Raw genomic sequence first — 23,818 nt, 5'->3', positions numbered from 1 at the left:
GCTATTCATAGTGACTCCCTTCCATGGTACAGTGTGGAAGGAGAGAAAAGAGTAACTTGACAGTAGAGAGACCTGATAAAACCTTTCTCAGACAGCTTATCAAGATGAACATCAATGACAATGAATCATATTGCTAACATGTATCCTTGACAGAAGGTGATGAGTATGGCACAATAGCTCTCTGATTTTCTTCCCCCAAACACATAACCCCAATCGAATCATGAGAAAAACATGAGACACATCTTAATTGAAGGGCCAACACTCCTCAAAATTGTCAGTCAGCAAATACAATAAAGTCTGAGAAACCATCACAGCCAACAAGAGCCTCAGGAGAACTGATGACTAAACGTAATGTGGGGGGATCCCTGGGTGGCGCAGCGGTTTGGCGCCTGCCTTTGGCCCAGGGCACGATCCTGGAGACCCGGGATCGAATCCCACGTCGGGCTCCCGGTGCATGGAGCCTGCTTCTCCCTCTGCCTATGTCCCTGCCTCTCTCTCTCTCTCTCTCTCTGTGTGTGACTATCATAAATAAATAAAAATTAAAAAAAAAATAAACGTAATGTGGTATATGAATGAGATCCTGGGACCAAAAAAAAAAGAAAGAAACTTAGGTTAAAACTGAAGAATTCTGAATAAAATATAGGCTTTAGTTTTAGTTTCTTTCTTTCTTAATTTTTTCCATCCCTTCCCCTAGAATCGCAGGCTCTGCTGCTAAGGTAAGTGAGAACTTGCCGGAACATTTGGCCATGGTGTAATGAGGGTACCGGATTTCCAGCTTGCAATATGTACTTCCTCCTTCTCGATTGCCATCAGCTAACCCCACATTTTAGGCTTTTGTGTGATTGCATACTCTTTCAAGCCCCAGTTTCTAAACAAGTTAGGGAACAACTGAATGGCTGTAGCAAAGAACCTCTGAAGTATAGTGGTTCAGACAAGATTCTTTTTTCTCTTTCTCATAGTAAAACAGAAATAGGCTCTGTCCACGACATTGTCTAGAGCATATTATTGCACTGCTGTCCCCTAGTATCTCATGATCAAAACTGGTGCACCAGCTGCAGAACTGTGGCTCTGTCTGGGAGGAGAGAGAAAGAATGTGATGAAAGTTGCCCTGTTCCTGTTATCACATCCAATTGGTTGCTCATGTCCCATGATAGACGGGTAGTTCTTAGCCACGTGTCTGCTATGACAATTTGAGATTTCTAGTACTAAAGGAAGATGGACAAGTGGGTTGTGGGAGCCAATGGGAATCTCAGCACAGAACCCGGGAGTGAGGGCTCCTCATCCATCCCCTGTGATAGCTTATCAGTGGATGGTAGCGCAGAGTCTCCTATAAATATCTCTGTGTACAAAGGCATTGTGATCAGATTCCCCATGGTCATTGTTACTAATGTCTTTTGCTGATGAACAAATGATTTTAGATTTGTGTGGCCATTTGAGAATGATTCTGGTCTGATGTCTTCAATTTACAGAATTTGTGGATGAGGAGAATTGGGGGTCCGAGTTCCTGAATGGGTCTGTGATACGGCCAGTCTGTCAGTGGCAAAACTGGGATTGGAAACGAGCATGCTGAAGTTTCTTTGCTAACTGTGGGGTTTAAAGTGAATACAATAATCTAAAAATGATCTCACCAGAATAGAACACAGTGACAGACTAAGCCTCACATGCTATTCTCTTATTTAGATAATTCGGTATTTTATTAACTTTTAGAATTACAGTGACACACTGCTAACTCCTACTTATCTTGTGGTTTTATGATTCTAAATCAACTTGTGCCATATATTTACAAAATAAGTTCTGTCCTAGCTTGCATTTGTATAGATTTCTTTTTCCATGAGTTAGTTGCTTTTTATACTCTCCATGTGTCATTATTGAATTAGTTGAATATATAGTTCTTTGGTTCCCATTTAATATGAGATGCTTTAAAAAGTCAAATCCTGGGATCAAATCAAAATTTTACTAAAGTTCATATGTGTTATATCCATTATATGACCTCTGTTGACTATATATATCACTACTGTAAAAAAAAAAAGTAGGATTTACTCCTTTGAAAGCCACATTATTTTCCACATTTTGCTACTTTGAATATGTATTCCAATATTTCTTCTAGAAATATAGTTTATTGGCCTCCAACTCTAGACTCATTCCCTTCTAAATCTGATTTTCTTTTCCACTTTAAGGCTTTTCCAGGAACACTTCACTTTACATTTTGTGTAGAAATATATATCGTCAGGCACTTCTGCAAAGTGTGTAGGTTTCCAAGACCATCCTCACTTCTGGCACCTACTGCAAGTTCAAGAGTTCTCCTAGACCACTGTTCATTTCAGTAATTTACAAGAAAGACTCCTAGGGCTCAGAAAAACTATTATACTCATGGTCACAGTTTATTATAGCGAAAAAGTATGGATTAATATCAGACAGGGGAAGAGGCACCTAGGGTGTCCAAGAAACAGCAAAGACAGAGCTTCAGTTGTCCTATCCCAGTGGATTTGTGTGGATTACTCCTGTTTCTTCTAGCAATGATATGTGACAATACACAATGAGTTGTGACAACCGGGAAAGCCCATCCCAGCCTTGGTGTCCAAAGTTTTTACTGGGGTTCCATCACTGGACTTGGTTGGCTGCTTGTATTGTTGACCTTAATCCCCAGCCCCACTAGAGGTAGAGCTGATACTGTGTGGCCCAAAGCCCCACCAGTGTTAGCTGAGAATATCTGGAGTGGCCCAAGACCTCCAGGTAAACAAAGATACACTTAGCAGACAGAGCATTATAAAGACCTCCCAGGAACTACAGGAAAAGGCCAAATCTCTCATTGGGCAAGGTCGATCTTTTACTGCATACAGCTTTCAAGCAAATAATAATATAAGCTTGTAAATTCAGAAACACTCAGGGTTCAGTCCCACAACAACGCTATGTTTAAGAAGTATAGTTCTATTCTTAAAATGTAATTAAAAATAATTCTATATTTTACTAGTGACTCTCAAAGGACATTTGAGAGAATCCAAATACATACTCCACATCTACTTTTTAAAAACTTTTTTAATTTAGGGCAGCCCGGTGGCTCAGCAGTTAACACCGCCTTCAGCCCAGGACATGATCCTGGAGATCCAGGATGGAGTCCCATGTCGGGCTCCCTGCATGGAGCCTGCTTCTCCCTCTGCCTGTGTCTCTGCACCCCCACTCTGTGTCTCATGAATAAATAATAAATAATCTTTAAAAATTTTTTAAATTTAAATTCAATTTGCCAACATATAACACCCAGTGCTCATCCCATCAAGTGCCCTCCTTACTGCCCATCACCCAGTCACCCCATCCCTTCACCCTCCTCCCCTTCTGCAACCTTTTGTTTCCTGGAGTTAAGAGTCTCTCATGGTTTGCCTTTCTCTCTAATTTTTTCCCACTCAGTTTCCTCCTTTCCCTTATAATACCTTTTACTATTTCTTATATTCCACGTACAAGTGAAACCATATGATGATTGTCCTTCTCTGATTGACTTATTTCACTCAGCAGAATATCCTCCAGTTCCATCCATGTTGAAGCAAAGGGTGGGTATTCATCCTTTTTCATGGCTGAGTAATATTCCACACACACACACACACACACACACACACACACACACACCACATCTTCTTTATCCATCTTGGCTCCTTCTACAGTTTGGGTATTGTGGACATTGCTGCTATAAACATTGGGGTGCAGGTGTCCCAGCATTTCACTACATCAGTATCTTTAGGGTAAATACCCAGTAGTGCAATTGCTGGGTTGTAGGGTAGCTCTATTTTTTAACTTCTTAAGGAAACTCCACACTGTTTCCCAGAGTGGCTGTACCAGTTTGCATTCCCACCAACAGTGCATCCTCTCCAACATTTGTTATTTCCTGCCTTGTTAATTTTCCCCATTCTCACTGGTATGAGGTGGTATCTCATTGTGGTTTTGATTTGTATTTTCCTGATGGCAAGTAATCCACATCTACTTTTATTAAAATCTCCTTCCCCCCTTCCTAATCCTTCCTGCCCCCCTCAAAAATCCTCTTATACTGCCAGTGTACCTTAATATTGCCCTCCCCCTTTTCTCTCTCCTTTTTCTCCTCACATTATTTAGTAGAGTTTAGTCTTAAATTCAGCACAAAATTATCCATCCCCTTTAGGAACTTGGAAGAGGTGGAAAATTTGGCTCCCCAATGCAGATTTTCTTTGACAGACAGGAAAATGGGGGAAATCAGAGGATAATGCCAATAGTATTTTTATTTGATACAGTAATAGTAACGTCCATTCACCAAGTACCAACTGCTTCACTTTCCATACATGCATTTCTGGATCTATATCTCACTGTTTCAGAGATGTCACAGCTTAGGGAAAGTGAGGCAAACTCATTTAAGAAATACTATAGGTGTATACTGCTCAAGTGCTTAATTCCATGATACACTGATATGGAAATATATACAGCAGGAAGACAAAATATGTAAGTCTCAAAATATCAGCCTCAAAGATTTCTTTTTATTTATTATTTTGCACTCTTATGGTTGTCTTCTAGCTCAGTATTGGATTAATTTAGGGAGAAAAGGGGAAGAATCTTAGGATCCTACGAACTTCTAACAAACACCAAATTCTAAGATGAAGGCATATGTCTGTATATTTAACTCTTTCATGAAATGTTTACTTCTATTCTGTAAATCTAGATGCTTGAATCTGTTACAAAGTTTCAATACACTCTCATTACGAGAGAAAAATCAGCCAGAGAGAATGCTTTTCCCACTGTCTATGTGATGTAACAGCATTATCAATTAATTTGTTAAACTACTCATGTCCATGCCTCAGGGTGAACCAAAACTAAATTTGAAATACATGTTATAGTTTATTCTTCTGGCGACAGGAAGCAGCAGCCCTTTCTTTCTAGCTCCATGAGCCTACTCCCACTTACTAAAGGCCTCAGAAGACTGGTTCACTGGTAGTCAAAATAGCATGCTTGCTGCATTACACTTACCATGCTTATGCTTTTAAATCATGACACAATATCACCAATATATCTCCCAAATAAGCTTTAATTCCGTAGTCTCCTCAAATATCCAAGCAGTGCTCACATTTCCCAGATTTTGCTATAAATGTTTTCTCTCTATTTGAGTTTGTTTGAATCATGATTCAGAAAGCTCTATACATTGCATTTGGCTAACACGCTCTTGTCTCCTTTAATCTATAGATTCTTTCCATCTCTTTTTTTCCCTTGGAATTTTGTACTTGTTGTAGAAGAAGGAGAAGGGAGAGGAAGAGAAGAAGCTGGGTTACTTGTCTCATAGAATCACCTGCAGTTTAAATTTTTGTTTTGTTTTGTTTTATACATGTTTCTTGGCCTGTGTATTTCCATGTCTTGAGATATCAGGTTTGGTGGTGGTGGTGGTGGTGGTGGTGTTGGCGGTGGTGGTGGTGGTGGTGGTTTGGTGTGGTATATGTATGTGAAGACTACTTAGAAAGTGGATTGGGTACTTTCATCAGAAGTACATTATATCTTTCATTTTGGGGTATTAGCAATTTGCCAGAGATTGCCAAAAGTGATGCTCTTCTATTGTTTCTTTTTCGTTAGTGAAGACCACAGCTATTAAAATATACTTTATCTCATCAATAGTTTGGTTACCCTTAAATTGTATTAAAAAAGATAGAATAAAGACTTTCTTCTTTATTTACCAGCTTTCAAAATAATAACTCAAAGCCCTTGTATGCTCCAAAGATGATCTATGAATGTAAGTATCATTTTGAACTCATAGATTAAACATTTGATGTGCTTCAGTTCACGGCACTTATTGTCCTTATTGTCATTTGAGTTACGTAATCTTTGGACAGTTGGAACTTATTAAAGTTAGCTCTTGGGTCTTTTTGACACAATCCTACTAGCCCTTGATAAAAAAGTTTCAGGATAGTCTAGTACATATCCTACCTTAGACTTCGCACCAGCAACTTTTTTCAAGAACCCTAATCTCTTTTTGTGAAAAAATGGTCTAGTCAAAGACTAAAATCTAGGCACTCGGGTAACTCATCACTATTGTGTTGGTCAGTATCTCTAGATCATTTCAGTAGATAGTGCCAAAAATAAATATTTTGTACTGCAAATGAGTTTGAACTGATATTTCAGTTCAATTCAAGATTATAAAGTTAAACTCATGATATTAGTGGAGATCTCTTTTCTCCCATGCTATTAACACCAGTTTTCAGTGACACAAATGTAACGCTCTTTTGTTTATACCATAGTGCACACATCACAGTCTCTAAATAACCATATCAACATCACTATCAACAATATATTTCTTGTAGTTTCTTCAACTCAAATAAAAGTATCTCTAGGAAAGGGATGGAATCTTAAAACTGACAGTATGGATGACTTTTTCTTAAGCACAGATTAATTGCATGGTTTAAGCACATTTACTTGGTGTTATTTAAGATCAGGTGAAGTACTGTAGTATGTGTGGAAGTCCAGCTCAGGAAGATGGTAGAATTTTCTTCTCAGAATTATCACCTCATAATTCAAATGATTTGCAAGAATGTCTACAACTAATTCTTATCTCTGCTGTGCATTAACCAAGTGTTAACATATTTGCAGAGAAGTTTCTCTGTAATGTGACAAGACTCACAATGAGTTGGTCTTCATCCATTAGAAAGGCACAGTAGGGGTCAAGCCATACCCGATTATACCATGCTTCTGTCTGGTATCCCCGAACAGTTACCATAGCCACTTTGAAGCACTGAAGTAGCAGATGGTAAATTTAAAAGAACAGCTTTTTGAAAATTTAAAACAAATCCAAATGTAAACCTCCCTCATCTTCTCCAACCCACTCTTTGCCAAGAAAGGGGAGAAAAACATTACAAGTATGATTCTGAGATGTTTATTTTAAAAGTATCATTTATCCTAGCTTTCGAAATCCATTATAACTCATATTAAACAGTGGGTTGTTTGTGGTTTCTTTGGCGAGCCAATGCTTGATTTTTATCAGCTTTCCCTCCCTCATGACCAATGGGTGGGAGATCAAGAGTTATGAGGCTACAATTCCTTGGAGGCAGAAGCAGAGAGGAAGCTGCTGCCACTGCCCAGTTGACTCTTCTAGATTGACACAAGATATATCACTATACCTAAATGCATGCGAAAAATTTTTTACCTTTCTTTTTGTGAGAAAATATGTTATGCAGTTTACCTTCTGGTTTTTACAATGGAGAGAGAAGTTTAAAATCATTGTAGCTTCCTCTCTGTGATCAGGGATGACAGCGATTAAATGGTGCACTGTATATGGTGTGCTGGAGGCTAAGCGGGGTGGTGACCTGCAGAGAGCCAGCACACAGCTAGACGTCTCCTGTGGAGTAGGGCTATCATGCACACACTAGTTGCTGTTTTTTTAAATGAGGTAACAAAAGAGTGTAGACTTCCTATCAAAGTGACATTCAAAGGTCATACTTTGAGCTACCCACAGATTTCACATCCAAATGAATAAAACTGGGAGAAAGAAAAAATCCTTTTTATGGACCAGGAACTGAAGTCACAGGATTTCTATTCTCAGTACCATGTGTGGCCAAGACAGTGAGGATACAGGCTCCCAGGACTGAGGAGATGTGGGGTGGAGTGGCAAGTCACTCTTTTCCTCCTTCCTTTGTCCCCAGCCTGGGAAGAGAGGTTGCAAAAAGATACTGTCATTTTCTGCCCAGAGCTATAGCTAATAAGACTTTGAGTGCCAAGGCAGACATCAGGACAGGATCAGCCTTCATGATACATGCAGCCAACAAATCTCACTTTAAGCTATTCCCCATATCATGGTGGAAGAAGAACCCCGATCATCAAGAGGAGATCTGGTGTTGGACTGTGGGTCCTAGGGGCTGAGTTGAGGCAACCACAGAACCTTTTGTTTGTTTAAAAAAAAACCATTTTATTTATTTATTCATGAGAGGAACAGATTGAGAGGGGCAGAGACATAGGGAGAGGGAAAAGCAGGCTCCCTGTGGGGAGCCTGATTTGGCGCTCAATCCCCAGACCCTGGGATCACTCCCTGAACCAAAGGCAGACACTCAACCACGGAACCACCCAGGCATCCCAACCACAAAACCTTTTAAATAGAGAAGAGTAAGAGAAAAAGAAAAGCAGCATCAACTCAAGGTGGATCTAAAAACCAAATTTCAAAACATACAAAGATTATTAACACCAAGAATGACACTAAGTAAAATCAAATATTGGGAAGTAAAATCATTCTGCACAAAATAAAAAATAGATGTGCCATCTCAGGAAGCTTCAAGATATCTAGAATTATCAAAGAGATATAAAAAAACACCAGCATCAATCCAAAAAATGAGAAATTATGCAAAAAAGGATGATATTTAAAACTCAGTTGAGTGGATGAACACTAAACTGGAATAATCAAAATAAATGAATGAATTGGGAGGTAATTCAAAGGCATTCACCGGGAATATAGCAGAGAGGCAAAGAGAAAAAAAACATTTGAGAGATCAGTTAAGAGATATGGAGATAGTTTGATATGGCAATAGTTATAAATGAATGAATGAATGAATGAATGAATGAACGAACAGGCAGGAGCATACAAGCACACACATGTGCATATACATGCACACACACACACACACACACACACAGAATCCCAGAAGTGAACAGGGGCAGAAGCAAGAAGCGGAGAGAGAAAAACCGAGACTTTTCAGAGCAGACCTAAAACACGGGCTGTCAGATTGAAGGTACACTCCAGATGAATAAAAGTAAATGTACAATTAGAGATATTAAGATAAAACAACAAGATGCAAATATATTCTTAAAATGTACCAGGAAGAAAAGACAGAGTACCTACACCTGGATTTCTTGGTACCAATTGGTGCCAGAAGAGATAAAAGTGTATCTTTGAAGTTCTTGGGGAATATATCTATTCAGAGTTTTCATTCTGTGTAGTCAACATACTGTGTAATGTTAGTTTCAGGTATACACTACAGTGATTCAGCAATTCTGTACATGACTCAGTGCTCATCATGATAAGTATACTCTTAATCCCCATCACCTGTTTCAGCCATCCCTCCCCCGCACCATCCCCTCTGGTAACCATCAGTTTGTTCTCTATAGTTAAGAATCTGTTTCCTGGGGGCACCTGGGCTGCTCAGTCGGTTAAGTGTCTGACTCTTGATTTCATCTCAGGTCATGCTCTCAGGATCATGATCTCAGAGCTGTGGGATCAAGCCCCACTACGGGCTCTGCACTCATCAGGGTGTCTGCTTCTCTCCCCCTCTCTCTCTCTCCCTCTACCCCTCCCCCTGCTCCCACTCTCACTGTAAAATAAATAAATAAATAAATCTAAAAAATAGATCTGTTTCTTGGTTTGTCTCTCTCTCTTTTTCCCTCGTTCATGTGTTTTGTTTCTTAAATTTCACATATGAATGAAGTCACATGGTATTTGTCTTTCTCGGACTGACTTTTTTCACTTAACATAATACTCTGTAACTCCATCTATGTTGTTGCAAATGGCAAGCTTCCATTCTTTTTATGGCTGAGTAATATTCCGTTGTATATATACATGCCACCTCTTCTTTATACATTCATAATTTGGCAATTGTAAATGATGCTGCAATAAACGTAGAGGTGCATAAATCCTTTTGAAATAGTGTTTTTATTTTCTTGGGTAAATACCCCGTAGTGTCTTGTCAAGTGATTTGTAGGCCTCCAAAGGCTGAGGCTCTTCTGGTCCTCTTGTGGGTGAAAGGTGCTATCATTAGCACCTACTGTATGCTCAACAGCATAAGGAAAGTCCCCTGTCCCCAGTGTAATTGCCAGCACTTAGAATGTGAGGAGGGTAGGGGCCATAAGGAAAGAAATGACCAAAAGAAGCAAGACCCACACTTCTGAAAATGAAAGCCAACCCCAAACACCTTGGGATGATAATGATGAAATTCATTACCACCTCCGACACGTGCTGAACTTCTATAAAACACCAACCAGGTTGTGCTTCTACACTTCCCAGGGGTCAGGAACATTTTCTGCAAAGGGCTAGAGAGTAAATATTTTAAGCTTTGGGGGCCATATAATATCTGTTGCAACTGCTCAAATCTGCGTTTGTAGCATGAAAACAGTGATCAACTATAAGTAATAAATGGGCATGACTTTTTTCAATAGAACTTTATTTAAAAAAGGGGAAAAAATACCCAGTAGTGTCATTACAGGATCATAGGGTAGTTCTATTTTTAATTTTTTTGAGGAACCTCCATACTTTTTTCCACAGTGGCTGCACCAGTGTGAATTCCTACCACCAGTGGGTGAAGGTTACTTTTTCTCCACATCCTCACGCACTTGTTGTTTCTTGTGTTTTTTATTTTAGCCATTCTGACAGGTATGAGGTGATGTCTCATTGTGGTTTTGATTTGCATTTCCCTGACGATAGGTAATGTGGAGCATCTTTTCATGTGTCTGTTGGCCATCTAGATGTCTTCTTTGGAGACATGTCTTCTCACTTTTTTTTTAAAGTAGGCTGCACACCCAACATGGAGCCCAACATGGGGCTTGAATTCATGACCCTGAAATCGAGACCTGAGCTGAGGTGAAGAGTTGGATGCATAACCAACTAAGCCACCTAGGTGCTCCCCACTGCCAATTTTTAATTAGTAAAATGCATACTTTTGAAATCAACAGAGGGAAAAAATGAACCATAAAAAATGTATAACTCATTTTCTGAAAAAGCAGAAAAGGAAAAGGAAAAAAGTATGATAAAAAACACAACTATAATGATAGAAATAAGTTTAGAAATACCAATAATAAAAAAAAGAAATACCAATAATCACAGTAAATGAACTTAAATAATAACTTAAATAATAACAGAGGTCATTGGATTGGATGATAAAACAAAATTTAACTATAAGTGCCTCTTGTAAATCACTTCTAAAGAAAGCAACATAGGAAGATGAAAAGATTAAAAATACTAACCAAAAGAATGCTGGTATAGCAATATTAATATTATTAATGTTAAGCGAATTATATTTTAGGGCAAAAAAACATTAGAAAGGAGACATCACCTAATAATAAATGGAATTATCCACAAAAATATAAATCATGACCATGAATATATAAAATATATAATACAACATATATGTATACCTATGTATATTATCACAAGAACATTTCAACATTTTTCTGTCAATGATAGATTAGACTATAAAGGATTTGAATAACCTAAGGAATTTGATTTCAAATAAATACACATAAATTATATATTTTAATCAATAAAAGTTTAAATAAATGTTGTAATTATGTGTATATATAATATACACTTATTTATATATACATATATAAATAACATATATATGTGTGTATAAATTATATATGTGTATGTATCTAACAAATTGAAGGTATAATACTATTCAAATATGCATAGACTATTTCCAAATATTGGCAGTGTATCAGGGCACAAAGGAAGTTTCATCAAATTTCAATGAATCAGAGTGAAGTCAGACAGAGAAAAATTCCATCTCCCTTATACATGCAATCTAAAAACAAAACAAAATAAAAACAAACCCATAGATAGAACAGATTGGTGGTTGCCAGAGGGCACATGGGAGTGGGCAAAATGGATGAAGGGGATCAAAAGGTACAAACTTTTAATTATAAAATAAATAAGTTATGGGGTTAGGCACGAGGTACATGGTTAATAATACTGTATCATATATTTGAAAACTTCTAAGAGAGTAGATCCCAGAAGTCCTCATCAAAAGAAAAAAAAATTTTGTAGCTGGGTATGCTGATGGAGGTTAACTCAGCTTATTTTGCAATATGTATATCATTTTGCAATATATACAAATATTGAATCATTGTTTGACACTTGAAACTAATATAATGTATGTCAATTATACTTTAAGAAAAAAATTTCATTGAATCAGATTTATATAGGTCATAATTCCTAGTCACAATGCCATTAAATTAGGAATCAATAGTGTAAAAGATGATAAAAAAATGTGTATATATGTATATATACACAAACAAAAATCATCTCTAAAATTACAAAGACATAATTGCAATAAATTTACAGCCAAACAACCACGAGAACAGGAGAGTCCAAAATTTATTTATAGAAATCTGCCAAAATATTTTAGGTAAATCTTAGCCTTAACTTTATTTAGTGGCAGGAAACATTTACGTAAGTATTATAGTTCAGCTAAGTATTTCCAGTTCTTCTAGTCAAAGGGTTTGATTGCATAACCGTGTTGCTTTGAAGTTATGTGAAGCTATATAATTTGCTTAGGTCGATGAAATATAAGTAGAAGGCCTTTTTGCCATGTTCCTGAACTAGTGTACAGTTGCCTGGACCCTTTGTTCTTCTGTTGGCAGAAAGCATGGAGATGGAGCCTCCTCAGCCCAGGGACATGAGTGACGATGACGCTCTACTGATTGCCCCCTGATTCTCCTCCTGTCTGTCCACCTGTGTAAAGCATCAAAGAAACAGATTGCCACCCTCTCATTTCCAAGTTAGGGTTCCAGTTACTCTCTGGATTTCCATCTTCTACAAGCTGAATTATTTTAGATTTTCTTCTTTGGAGCTACATCTGTAATCTTTCGGTCTCATCACCCAATCAGCCTGATCTTTTATTTATTTTATTTATTTATTTATTTATTTATTTATTTTTATTTTTTTTATTTTTATTTATTCATGATAGGCACACAGTGAGAGAGAGAGAGGCAGAGACACAGGCAGAGGGAGAAGCAGGCTCCATGCACCGGGAGCCCGATGTGGGATTCGATCCCGGGTCTCCAGGATCGCGCCCTGGGCCAAAGGCAGGCGCCAAACCGCTGCGCCACCCAGGGATCCCCAGCCTGATCTTTTAAAATTGTGTTTTATTATTTTTTGTTTTCTCTGTCTCTAATTTTTAGTAGCATCTGGCCACTTTCAGATACTGTTTTCCACAGACTAACAAAAAGTGCTGCGCTGCCTGAGTGGCTCAGCCAGTTAAGTTTCGGATTCCTGATTTTGGCTCAGGTCATGATCTCAGGGTCATGAGATGGAGCCTTGTGTTGGGCTCCATGCTGGGCACCCAGGTGAAGCCTAGTAAGACTCTCTCTGTCCTGCCCTCCTGCCCTCTCTCTCTCTCTAGAAAAAGAAAAAGTGTTTAAAATATCACCAAATAAAGCCCAGAGTCTAAAAAGAGGCTCTAAGCTGGTTATAAATCTGCAAAACTGCTTTATAGTTAATTCCTCCCCATCCTACCCACTTGACTATTCTTTAGTTGTCAGAGTATGTCTTTTAGGTTTTTGCATTCTGTTTTGGTGAAGGCAATCATTAATAAAGTATTTCCTGCTAATTGACATATCTTTCTTTCTGAAAACAAACAATATTTCTAAAGATCAGAAATAAGAACATACCAATAATCACAATGGCACAATCCTTCAGTGACGTGATTATAACCATTGTTTCTGTGAAGCATCTAGTATGAGATTTTATAGTTGAAACACAGATCACTCCTTTTTGGTATAATTATTATGCCTTTCTGAATATTAATTGTGCACAGACCATGATTAGACACTCACTATTATTATTTTAAATATTTTATGTATTTATTCATGAGAGACACACAGAGAGAGGCAGACACACAGGCAGAGGGAGAAGCAGGCTCCATGCAGGGAGCCAGGTGGGGACTCCATTCCAGGACCCCAGGATCATAACCTGAGCCAAAGGCAGACGCTTAACCACTGAGCCACCCAGGTGCCCCTTAACTTGAATAAACTTGCAGCAACTTTTTTGAGACTGGCTTATGACTTCTAGAATGTGATGCCCAAAAGAATGCTGCACTTTTTTCTGTAGGCTGCCTTCAGCTGCCACTTACTCAGATTCGGATAGTCATGGCCTTGAAGCTGTGCTAGTCCCTTGAAGGAGAACTAAAGAATCCACTATCATAGGAGGGCTCGTTGCCCTGCCATGTCACGGACTTTTAAATAATTTCTGACTTTGGTTTGTAACACTCTGGTGTGATTGCAATTTTTTTGTAAGGGAATTTTGCAAACACTCTGGAAATTATCAAAGAAAAATAACTCTTTTGAATTAAAGAAAGAAAACTCTCTATCATATTGCCTTTTATGATGACAGAAACATTTGAGGAAAACAAGAAAATAGATTGTTCTAACTGAAATACTTTCAAAAGCTCTAAGGTAGATACCAGTGTGATGATAGGATAAGTACCAATTTTTGCTAGCGAGATTCAAGTCATATGAGATTTATTTTTCTCTTATAAAGAAATTTTGAAAAAAAAAAAGAAAGACGCTTCTAAGTATGATATTATCCTTCAAGTTTTAAGTTATCTCACACACTCATTTTTAAGAAGAGAAAACCTTATTGTGGGTAAAAAAAGTTTCAAATTTTGAAAAAGTTTCTGAACTTCTTTTTTCATTTTTGAACTTTAAAATCATTAAAGATTTTAAATCTTTAGATTTTAAATCTGTTCAAATTGGACAAAGGCTGTGACATTGTTTCTTTTGAGTATTCTTAAGAGTGGTATTGACATTTGAAGAAGCTAAATGGCTAGAAACGCAAGACAAAGCAGTGACAATGAATGCTGTTTTGTCATCTGTGCAGAAATAAGCTGTGAATGAATAGACATTGTACTGTTAGAAATGTTGTACCAGCACTGGCAACTTTGTTGATCTTGGAAACCTACTGTTTTCTAATCTGTGCTTGGTGGCTTTTTAAATTCTAGTAATATTTGCTTATTAATGGATCAGACTTTGTTCAAGACAGTCCTTGCTATTGATTTTGCATTAGTCCATGGTTTTTATTGATAAGCCACTGAGACTAGAGCAGGGTATTCTGATATGTGCTGCCTAAGACTGAAAGGGCAATACTATATTTTATAAACCCGGACTCTGAAAGCCAGACTGCCTAGCTTCAAATATTGGTTCTGCTGCTTACTGCCTGGGTAGGAGAGTTAGACCTCTCTGTGCCTCAGGTTCCTCACTTATAAAACAGGAATAATAACAGTAACTACCTCAAAGGGTTGTTTGATGATTAAATGAGTTAATGCCAGTAAAGGGTTTAGAACAGCTACTGTTAATTAGTAAGCATCAATTGGTACTATTAAGGTAAATTGTAAAAAGTTCCATTTTAATGGGAGTAGTAGATAGGTGAGGTATTTGCAAAAAAAAAAAAAAAAATGACCAAAGAAGAAACAATATTGGCTAGAAAATAGAGATGGGTGCTGAATCCTAGTTCTATTGTTGCTTTGATACGTCCTATATCCTGTCTGATAGATGAATGCCACAGTACTTGCCCCAATGCCCCACGGCTTGATAAACAGAACCAAATGAAATAATACTCACTTTCTACATAACCTCTTCCTAAATTTTTTTAGCTAAAATTAATTGCCCCTTCTTGGGCACTCCCTATGTTGCTGACTTGTATTTTTGTCTGACACTTAACACACTAAGTCTTGTACCATAGTTAATTACTGATGTGCTTCTTTCTCCAACTAGATAAGGCCTTGATGGTGGAAACAGTCTTACTCACGTCTAAAACTCATCTGGCATTGTGACTTGAACATAATAGACATGTAATAAATGTTTATTAAAGAGGGCTCTGACAAATATAGCTTGCCTTATAAACAGAAGTATTATCATTATTACTGTTATAACTACTACTATACGTGACTTTACAGGGTATAATTACATGGGTTATTGGCATGAATTTGAGTGGTAGGGCTGGGTGGGGTTTGAATGGGGCAATCCACATAGGGCTTATTTATATAAATTGTGGCTTCATGTGTTTTTGTTTTCTCTCTGCATTATCCCCTTCCATTAAAATGCACACATTGGAAGCAGCAAGTATGTTTCTAGCTTTTAATTGGATTAGATGTGAAATAATCAATTATTATGGGGTTGCAAACAGCCTTCTAATCCTTCCATGTTGTTACCACATGATAAATGAGGCTTATGGAAATAACTACTTATGTTTTTGTCTAAATTCCAGCTAAAACTGCTAAAACTTGGGGATTTATTTATTTATTCATTTATTCTCAAAAAAACTTCAATGTGTCTTTGCTATGTGCTAGACACTGTGCTAGGTGCCGCACCAGGGCAGTGGGGACCCACAGTATTCAAGTCTATTCAGTATGGACAAACATGAATCTTCATTAAGAGGCAAACAAAATCAAACACCCTAGTCTGAATAAACTCGAAAACACAGTTGGGGATCTTTGATCTTAGTTTAACACATTAGGTGTTTTTCTCTTCTTGCAGTAATTGGATCTACCAACATGACAAATATAGTGCTCATATTCGGGTATGTCCATTGCACTGATGGAAAATCTACATTTAAAATCTATGGGGTTTACTCTTAGAGGACTTTTACCCTAAGACAAAGGTGTAAGGAGAAGGGTGGTTGGACCACTAGAAACTGCTGAGAACTGCCATCGTTTTCATGCCTGAATTTGGGCAAGTAGCCTAACCTTGTTAGGTCATCTGTAAAACTAGGATAGTGACAAGCTGTTTCTAGATTTCCTCAGAGAATTAGATTTACAAACTCAAGGAAACTATGCTGTCTTTGCAATTCTGTGGCTAGGTCAATTTGATGTCCATAGACACTGTTAGAAGTATATGTGAACATACAAATCAAAATAAGTTATCTTCTCCCTTAGAGTTCACTAGAGTGACCTAGTGACCATAGTTCTGAAGTGTAAGGAATGGGAAACAACAGAGAAATTTGTGTTTATTCATCTGGTTTTGAATGTGTGATATATGGATGTTTCTTAACAATTATGGTACTTCAAATGCATTCTTAAAGCAAAGTTCTTAATGAGACCTGTGCTTTCATAGTTCATAAACCTCAGAAATCATAGATTTCATTTAAAATAAAAATAATTTATATCGGAGCAGCTATGCGTGCAATTTCTTTCAAAACACAAAGCTTTGCAAATTTGCATCAAAATAAAAAATCAAGGCTGCTTAATTAAAACCTTGACACCATCAACCTCTTTAATCATGTGTTAAAGAGACAGGCATCCTGGGGATACCAAATTAAAATCTGTGTATACATCCTGAGTGTCTCTGGTATGTGTACATGAGTAGTTCACAGAAGGGGAGAAAAAAAGAGGTGCTTTAATAGGAAGGAAAAGCAATTATTTAATATTTCTCTAGACATAAATCATTTCATACTTTTTAAAATAGGAAGAGGGCAAATTTGTCTTTCCAAAAGAAGAATGAAGAAGAGAAATTTGGGGCAGAATGTGTCATCTCTATCCTAGGTCTAAATTCCAATGAATGCTTACTTTTTAAACACTAAGTTTGTTATTTAATAATTGTGACTTAGAAAACACAGTTCTAAGACTTGACTTCTGGTTGCCTGGATGTATTCTACAGCCCGTATTGGGTAAATGGGGGAGGAGTAGGCTATTTATTTTACTGCTTCTCTAGAGTATATAAATTTTGTAGTCAAATAACTGCTTTTCTTTACCTCTGAATCCGTGCCGTCTTCACTTTCATGTGCCTATTCCCAATTTCTCTTGCTAATGTGGAACCCAGCAGCTCTTTGTTCTCATTATGCCTGTTGTCTCCCTTTCTTTGTGTTGCAGGGATACTGCTACCCGCATCTGCCACTGAGCATGCGGGAAAAATCCTTCAATAGATTCTTTACTTAGGACTTTCAGTAGTATTATTCCACTTCTCCAGGTTTTAGTAGTCACCAGCATATCGAGAAGATAGACCAAAACTTGGAAAGGTGATACAGGTGGTCAAGTGGTGGTCCAGTAAGCTGCAACACCGGATAGGAAGGGTCAGGGTAGTTTTCACACATGCTTCTCTAATTTATGGAAGCTCTCACCATGCGAGTTAAATGCAGAGCAGCCACCCTCTGCAGAAGCCACAGATACCAACTGATAACTGAGAAGACACAAGTGTTTCAGAGCAGGAGGGCACCGAGCCATATCTAAAACCAACGACACGATGTGCCAGCACTACCAGAGGGATGTGGTACATTGTCACAGAGATTGGTATGTAAAGTGCCCGAGCAGGAATTCTCACCAGATAGCATATCATCTGAGGATGAGAACCAGTTGTGCGGACTTTTCTCATAATAAAATCGCAGACTTCTCTCCGAGTGTGTCAAACACTCACAGTTCAAAGTCAATATTAATGGAATGAAACTGGATTCAATTCTTCTACCTAAAAGCCTCCCCCTGCCCCCCAGAGCAGATTTGCCAGTAGTTTCCAAAAGATGTAAGAAGAGCAGCTTGCAGGTGAGGTCAGGGATACTGGGATAGAGGTTTTGTTTTCCTCGGTTCCCTTCCACCCCCGTAAGTCAGTCTGACCTAATAGCTTGTAAATTATTAAAGAGATGGAGCACTATGCAATTTTACTCATGTTTCGCCTGTAATGATTTTTGCTTGTCCTGTTCACTGCGTGATGGTCAACTCTTAGAATCGGGTCTGGAGCAGTGAAGTGCTCCAAGGCCTTTTGTGTGATACGCGGTACGGAAAATGCTCTTGCTTTATCACGACCGGCACTGGTGGTAAAGGAATCATTTGAGTTCCTCCGCTTTAGGGTACACTGAGCACCACTGGGCTCTTCAGCAGCTGGCCTGTCTTAGAGGGACGTCTTCTTTCTCCCCGGCCTCCTGTCCCCCACCATTTTGCTTCTGTATTGCCAATTAGTGGATTAGTAGCACTGCCTCAAAGTCTTTCTGCTCCACGTTTTCACTTTTCAGCCCCGGGGTAACGTCCTCGGCCCTCGGGTTCTCCGCGGGCTTCGTGAGCCCGGGGCCAGTGGCTACGGCGGTTGGGCCGCAGCACGGCGCGGGCGCGGGGTGCGCGCCTCCAGGGCAGGCGCCTGCAGCGGGCTTCGGGGAACCCGGGCTCGCGGACCGCGCCGCGGGCGCTCGGCACAGCTGCGGCAGCGCCTCGGGCGGGAAAGCGCGGGCCGGGCCCCGCCGGGCACCTGGGGGCAGGGCGGCAGGGGGCGCGCCTCCTCGCGCCGCAGGTCCCCGCCGGCCCCGCCCACCCGGCGTTCGCGCCCCGCCCCGCCCCGCCCCGCCCCGGGGCCGCGGCTAAAACCCGGAGCCGCCGCGCCGCCCGGGGGACCGGAGGGCGCTCTGAGCATGTGCAGAGCCGTTCGGCGGCGGCTGCCTCGGCCGGAGGCTGGGCCCCGGTGCTGATGCGAGCAGCCGGCTCGGCTCCTGCCCCAGCGTGGTCGGCGCCTCGGGCCGGGGCGGCAGGGAAGGAGCCGTAGCCTCCCCGCGGCCCGAGGAGCGGCGCGGCGGCGCGTCCCCCCCCGCCCCCCACCGCCCGCGGCCGCGGCGCCCCCGGGGCCCACGATGATGGCGGAGCAGGTGAAATGCGCCTCGACAGGGGGCGGCTCCGGAGCGGGCTCCGGGCCGGTGGTGAACGCAGAGCTGGAGGTGAAGAAGCTGCAGGAGCTGGTGCGCAAGCTGGAGAAGCAGAACGAGCAGCTGCGGAGCCGGGCGGCGAGCGCGGCCGCCGCCCCGCACCTGCTGCTGCTGCCGCCGCCGCCGCCGCCCGCCGCGCCGCCCCCCGCCGGGGCCTGCAGCCCGTTGGGTCCCCGGAGCCCCCCGGCCGCCGCCGCCGCCGCCTCGGGGGGCCTGGGGCTCGGGCTGGCGCTGGGCGCCGGGGGCGGCGGCGGCGGCGGCGGCGGCTCCAGCCCCGCGTTCCCGGGCACCTTCTGCCTGCCCAGCCCGGCACCCTCCCTGCTCTGCAGCCTGGCACAGTCCCCCGAGGCGCCCTTCGTCTACTTCAAGCCGGCGGCGGGCTTCTTCGGCGCGGGCGGCGGCGGGCCGGAGCCGGGGGGCGCGGGGACGCCGCCGGGGGGAGCCCCCGCGCCGCCCTCGCCGCCCCCGACGCTGCTGGACGAGGTGGAGCCGCTGGACCTGGAGAGCGTGGCCGCCTGGCGGGACGAGGACGACTGCACCTGGTATTGCCGAGCTCCGCTCCCTCCCCCGGGGGCCCGGCCTCGGAGGCCCGGGGAGCGGGGTGGGCGTGGGCCGGGGCAGCGGGGGGGGGGGGGGGGCTCGCGGTCGCCCCGGGACGCGGTGGCCTGGCAGGTGCCCAGGTCCGCGAGGAGCCGGGGCCTTTCCCGAGGGCGAAACGTGTTTCTCGCAGCTCAGGCTGGCGCCGCCGGGGATGGGCCGGTCCCCTCCGTCTCCGCGGGTCCGCGCCCTGCTGCAGCGGCCCCCGGCTCCGTGGAGCAGTCACCGAAGAACCCGTGCCTTCTTTTTGTTACTCGGTCCAGCTTCCCGCCCGCCCCATCATCTGGGGGGAGGCACGGGGGATGGGGAGGGGTTGGCCTCCGTCTGCGAGGCCAACCTGGTCTTTCCTCCCCGGCGGACCTGGGCAGGGTCTGTGCGGCGGGGGGGTGCCCTCCCGTGGCTTCCCCCGCCGCCTCCCCAGCCGCCGCCTCGGAGATTCGTTCTTGCGGTTTGAGCTGTGCGGTCGCACGTCCTCGTCCGCTGCATTTTCCTTGATCGCCTCTCATTTCAAAGCCTGACTAGCTGTTTTGAGATGTGCTGCCCTCACTGGCTTTCCTGTCACTAATGGTGTCAAAGATGGGGGCAGCTTGAAGACACTTTACTTCGAAACCAAGGATCTTTCTTTAATTCTTTTTTTTTTTTTAAATCGAACTGTTGATTGAAGAAAAGGGAGATTAGAGAAACTTTATTATAATTATAATCATTATTTTTTTAGAAACTAAGTTATCTAAAAACCTGTGGCTGGCAGCAGCATTTCACTGGAAATCTGGTTAGCTCTTCTCTCCATCAATGAGTGACTTTGAAGGGGAGGGTCCGGTTACCTTAGTGTTTTTACGCTACGTTCTCATGGAGTAAGTTCCTTTCGTGACCTACTTCTTTTGGTTGCTTCATTTGCTTTCCTCCATCTCCTAGGGGTAGTGGGACAGGGGAAGATGAGTAGAAGCCTCAGAAAGTGGAACTTTGATTCCCGCAGGGAAAATGCACAGCATTCACCTTTAAGTAGCTGTGGCAGGAAGAAGAGTTGGAGCCCTTCTTTTATCTCGGGTTCTTCCTGCTCCTGGAGGCTGGATTTCCCTCACTTTCTCTGTGGTCCTGTTGCATGATCTCACACGGAGGAATGGGAAATGGAGAATCTTACTGGTTTTCTGTTGAGACCTGTGGTGTTCTATATACTTAGAGCTCCTGACTGCAAAGTACATTAATTGGTTTGAACTGCAGAATCCAAACGTATCTGGAGCATCTCCTCCTCCTCAGTACTCTCCCTGTTGGCAGGCAGCTGTGCTGGTAGCTCAAGTTGTAAAAACCAAAACAACTCCCCACTTTTGGGAGCTTTATAAGCCGTTCTTTAGATATTACACCTTTGTTTTTTTGTGAAGCCCAGGCTGTATTGTAAACTCAGTTTCAGCCTGAACATGGCACTAGAAAATGCTCTCATGTTGGTCGTTCTTAGGTTATAATAACTCTAAGCCCATATGTTGCTTTCAAATTACGTTACATTGATTTAGTTCCCACTTGGCCTTTTCTGGAAATATGTACTTAAATGGTAGAAGGAAACTTGTTTGTGTTTTTGATGGGCATCAATCCTGTACGTTAAAAGTGTTAGCATTTTTAAACGTATTATGATATGCTTATAATTTTGGAAGTGTATTCAAATGGGGTAGTATATACATAGCTAATATAATAGTATTTTCTTCCATTGAATGGACTTCTCCCTATTGTCCAACTACTGCTAGAATTTTGATATGTAGGCTTTTTTTTTTTGTAGTTTGTTTTTTGTCAAAATAGTATTGAAATAACTTTGGGAAAAAAAATGACCTGCTCTGTGGGATTACTTTGTTAGCACTTCAGATGGTTTGAAGTGAATGTAAAGTATAGCAGGTTCTACTAATTTCACTCATCAGCTATTTAGGGGAGTACATAAATCAATGCCTTGACGCTTTATAGATGTTTCTACAGACAAGTGGCACATTGTTTTATGGCCTTTTTCATTTGTTTGTTTGTTTGTTTTAATTTTTTAAATTTATTTATGATAGTCACAGAGAGAGAGAGAGAGAGAGAGAGAGGCAGAGACATAGGCAGAGGGAGAAGCAGGCTCCATGCACCGGGAGCCCGATGTGGGATTCGATCCCAGGTCTCCAGGATTGCGCCCTGGGCCAAAGGCAGGCGCCAAACCGCTGCGCCACCCAGGGATCCCGGCCTATCTTTTTCAAAACAGATGTAGGATTAGAATCCCATGTGGAAAAAATGGAGGTGTCATTACTCTTAGGTGGGATGTAATTAAAAAATTTTAAGGGCAAAAAAAAAAAAAAATTAAGGGCTCCTGATTTACAGAAAACTTTGTCTTAGCATCTTATAAATCAAAATATTTTTGTATTGCAATACCTTGGCCTCTTGCACAAATAACAGGTCTAATTCTCAAAGTTTAACCCACTTATTAATGCTTGCAAAGCTCTCTGATGTTCCTTCATCACTGCATACTATGTATGTACTTGCATAGTCTCAAAAGTGCTTTTCGTTTGGATTGCCTAACAGGTTTGCAGGGAGACAACTTATTTATTTCCTCTGTTAAGCGACTGTAGTAGATAATATGTACCTGATTACTTAAAAAAGTATTTAAAAATAGTTTTACATTTTCACACTGGAAGAAAAAAGATCCCCACAGATAAGAGTATGAAGTCATAGGAGTCTTCCTTCTTTTCTTCAATTCACTACCACGTTTCAGAGTTTCACAATTAACATGCTGTAGATTTTCAAGATAAAAACATAATTATACAAATCATTATGCAAATATATACACAGCATTTTTTTTTTTTTTATCTTTCACTGAATACATCTTGGACATCTTTGTCTCCCTGTAACAATTGCATTGTTGTTGAAGTAACAGTAGTAAGGAACAGCTTACTGTTAACTGTCTTGCCTGTAATTTTTCATGCATTTTTATCGTGACTTTATTCTAATGGGCTAAAGAAAACTCGTTCTTGATTATTTAGAATAGTCCTTCCATTAAGATGTCTTATTTTCAGGAAAGAAAACATTCTAGAAGTTCTTTCATGTTACTCATTTTTTTCTACAAACCTTGGAGTATAATTCTTCACCTTTTATTAACAATCTGGATAGTGCAGCCTGGGTGGTTCAGCAGTTTAGCTCCGCCTTCAGCCCAGGGCGTGATCCTGGAGACCCGGGATTAAGTCCCACTTCAGGCTCCCCGCATGGAGTCTGCTTTTCCCTCTGCCTGTGTTTCTGCCTCTCTCTCTCTCTCTGTGTGTCTCTCATGAATACATAAATAAAATCTAAAAAAAAAAAAAAAAATCTGGATAACCCTTGGCTCAAGAATTAGGTGTAGAAGGAAAACAGTGAATTGTAAAATCAGTATTTGCTTGATGATAGCTCATTAATGAACAGTCAGTCAGGTCTCTTAAGTCTTTTTTCCAAACAGTTATTTCACCCCTAAGTATCTTCTGTTTACAAAAAAAAAAAAAAAAATGTGAGAAGGATGGTGTGTTCCTCTTTTCCTTTTGATGAAAAGCTTTGAAACAGTTGTTTCATTTAAAATATTTATCTCAATTGAAATTAAATTATTTAATTTTGCTTTAATCTTAGCACTGGGCTGCTAGAATTAAATGTCTCAGAAAATTAGACTGTGGTTCCAGAACCCTAATTTTTTTTTTTTAAGATTTATTTATTTTGGAGGGAGAGCATGCTCATGAGCTGAGAGGGGCCAAGGGAGAGGCAGAGAATCTCCAGCAGATTCCCTATTGAGCAGGGAGCCCAATGCAGGGCTCAAAATCAAGAGTCGGTCACTTAACCGACTGAGCTACCCAGGTGCCCCTATAACCTTCCGTCCAGTTATAATCCCGT

At 41.2% G+C, this 23,818-nt stretch overlaps 1 protein-coding gene and 1 long non-coding RNA gene across 3 annotated transcripts in view; one reads left to right on the top strand and one right to left on the bottom strand.

Annotated features, from left to right (window-relative positions):
• Window positions 1–18,805, bottom strand: part of LOC140607997 (uncharacterized) — a 67,326-nt gene extending 48,521 nt beyond the window's left edge. Inside the window, exon 1 of the long non-coding RNA XR_012009931.1 lies at window positions 17,438–18,805. This is a non-coding gene — a long non-coding RNA (uncharacterized lncRNA). The remainder of the gene's footprint in view (window positions 1–17,437) is intronic.
• Window positions 18,806–19,252: 447 nt separating this feature from the next.
• SLAIN1 (SLAIN motif family member 1) overlaps window positions 19,253–23,818 on the top strand; it is a 59,252-nt gene continuing 54,686 nt past the window's right edge. The window contains exon 1 of one of the 2 annotated variants that reach the window (XM_072782678.1): window positions 19,253–19,905. In XM_072782678.1, coding sequence (XP_072638779.1) covers window positions 19,292–19,905 — 614 coding nt within the window. In that variant the 5' untranslated portion in view covers window positions 19,253–19,291. The remainder of the gene's footprint in view (window positions 19,906–23,818) is intronic. The other variant, XM_072782679.1, reaches the window with a different exon arrangement.

Source organism: Canis lupus, chromosome 17, assembly GCF_048164855.1.
Source record: "Canis lupus baileyi chromosome 17, mCanLup2.hap1, whole genome shotgun sequence".
Classification (NCBI taxonomy): domain Eukaryota; kingdom Metazoa; phylum Chordata; class Mammalia; order Carnivora; family Canidae; genus Canis; species Canis lupus.
Note: the sequence above shows the minus strand (reverse complement) of the source record. Positions and strands in the feature narration are given on the sequence as shown.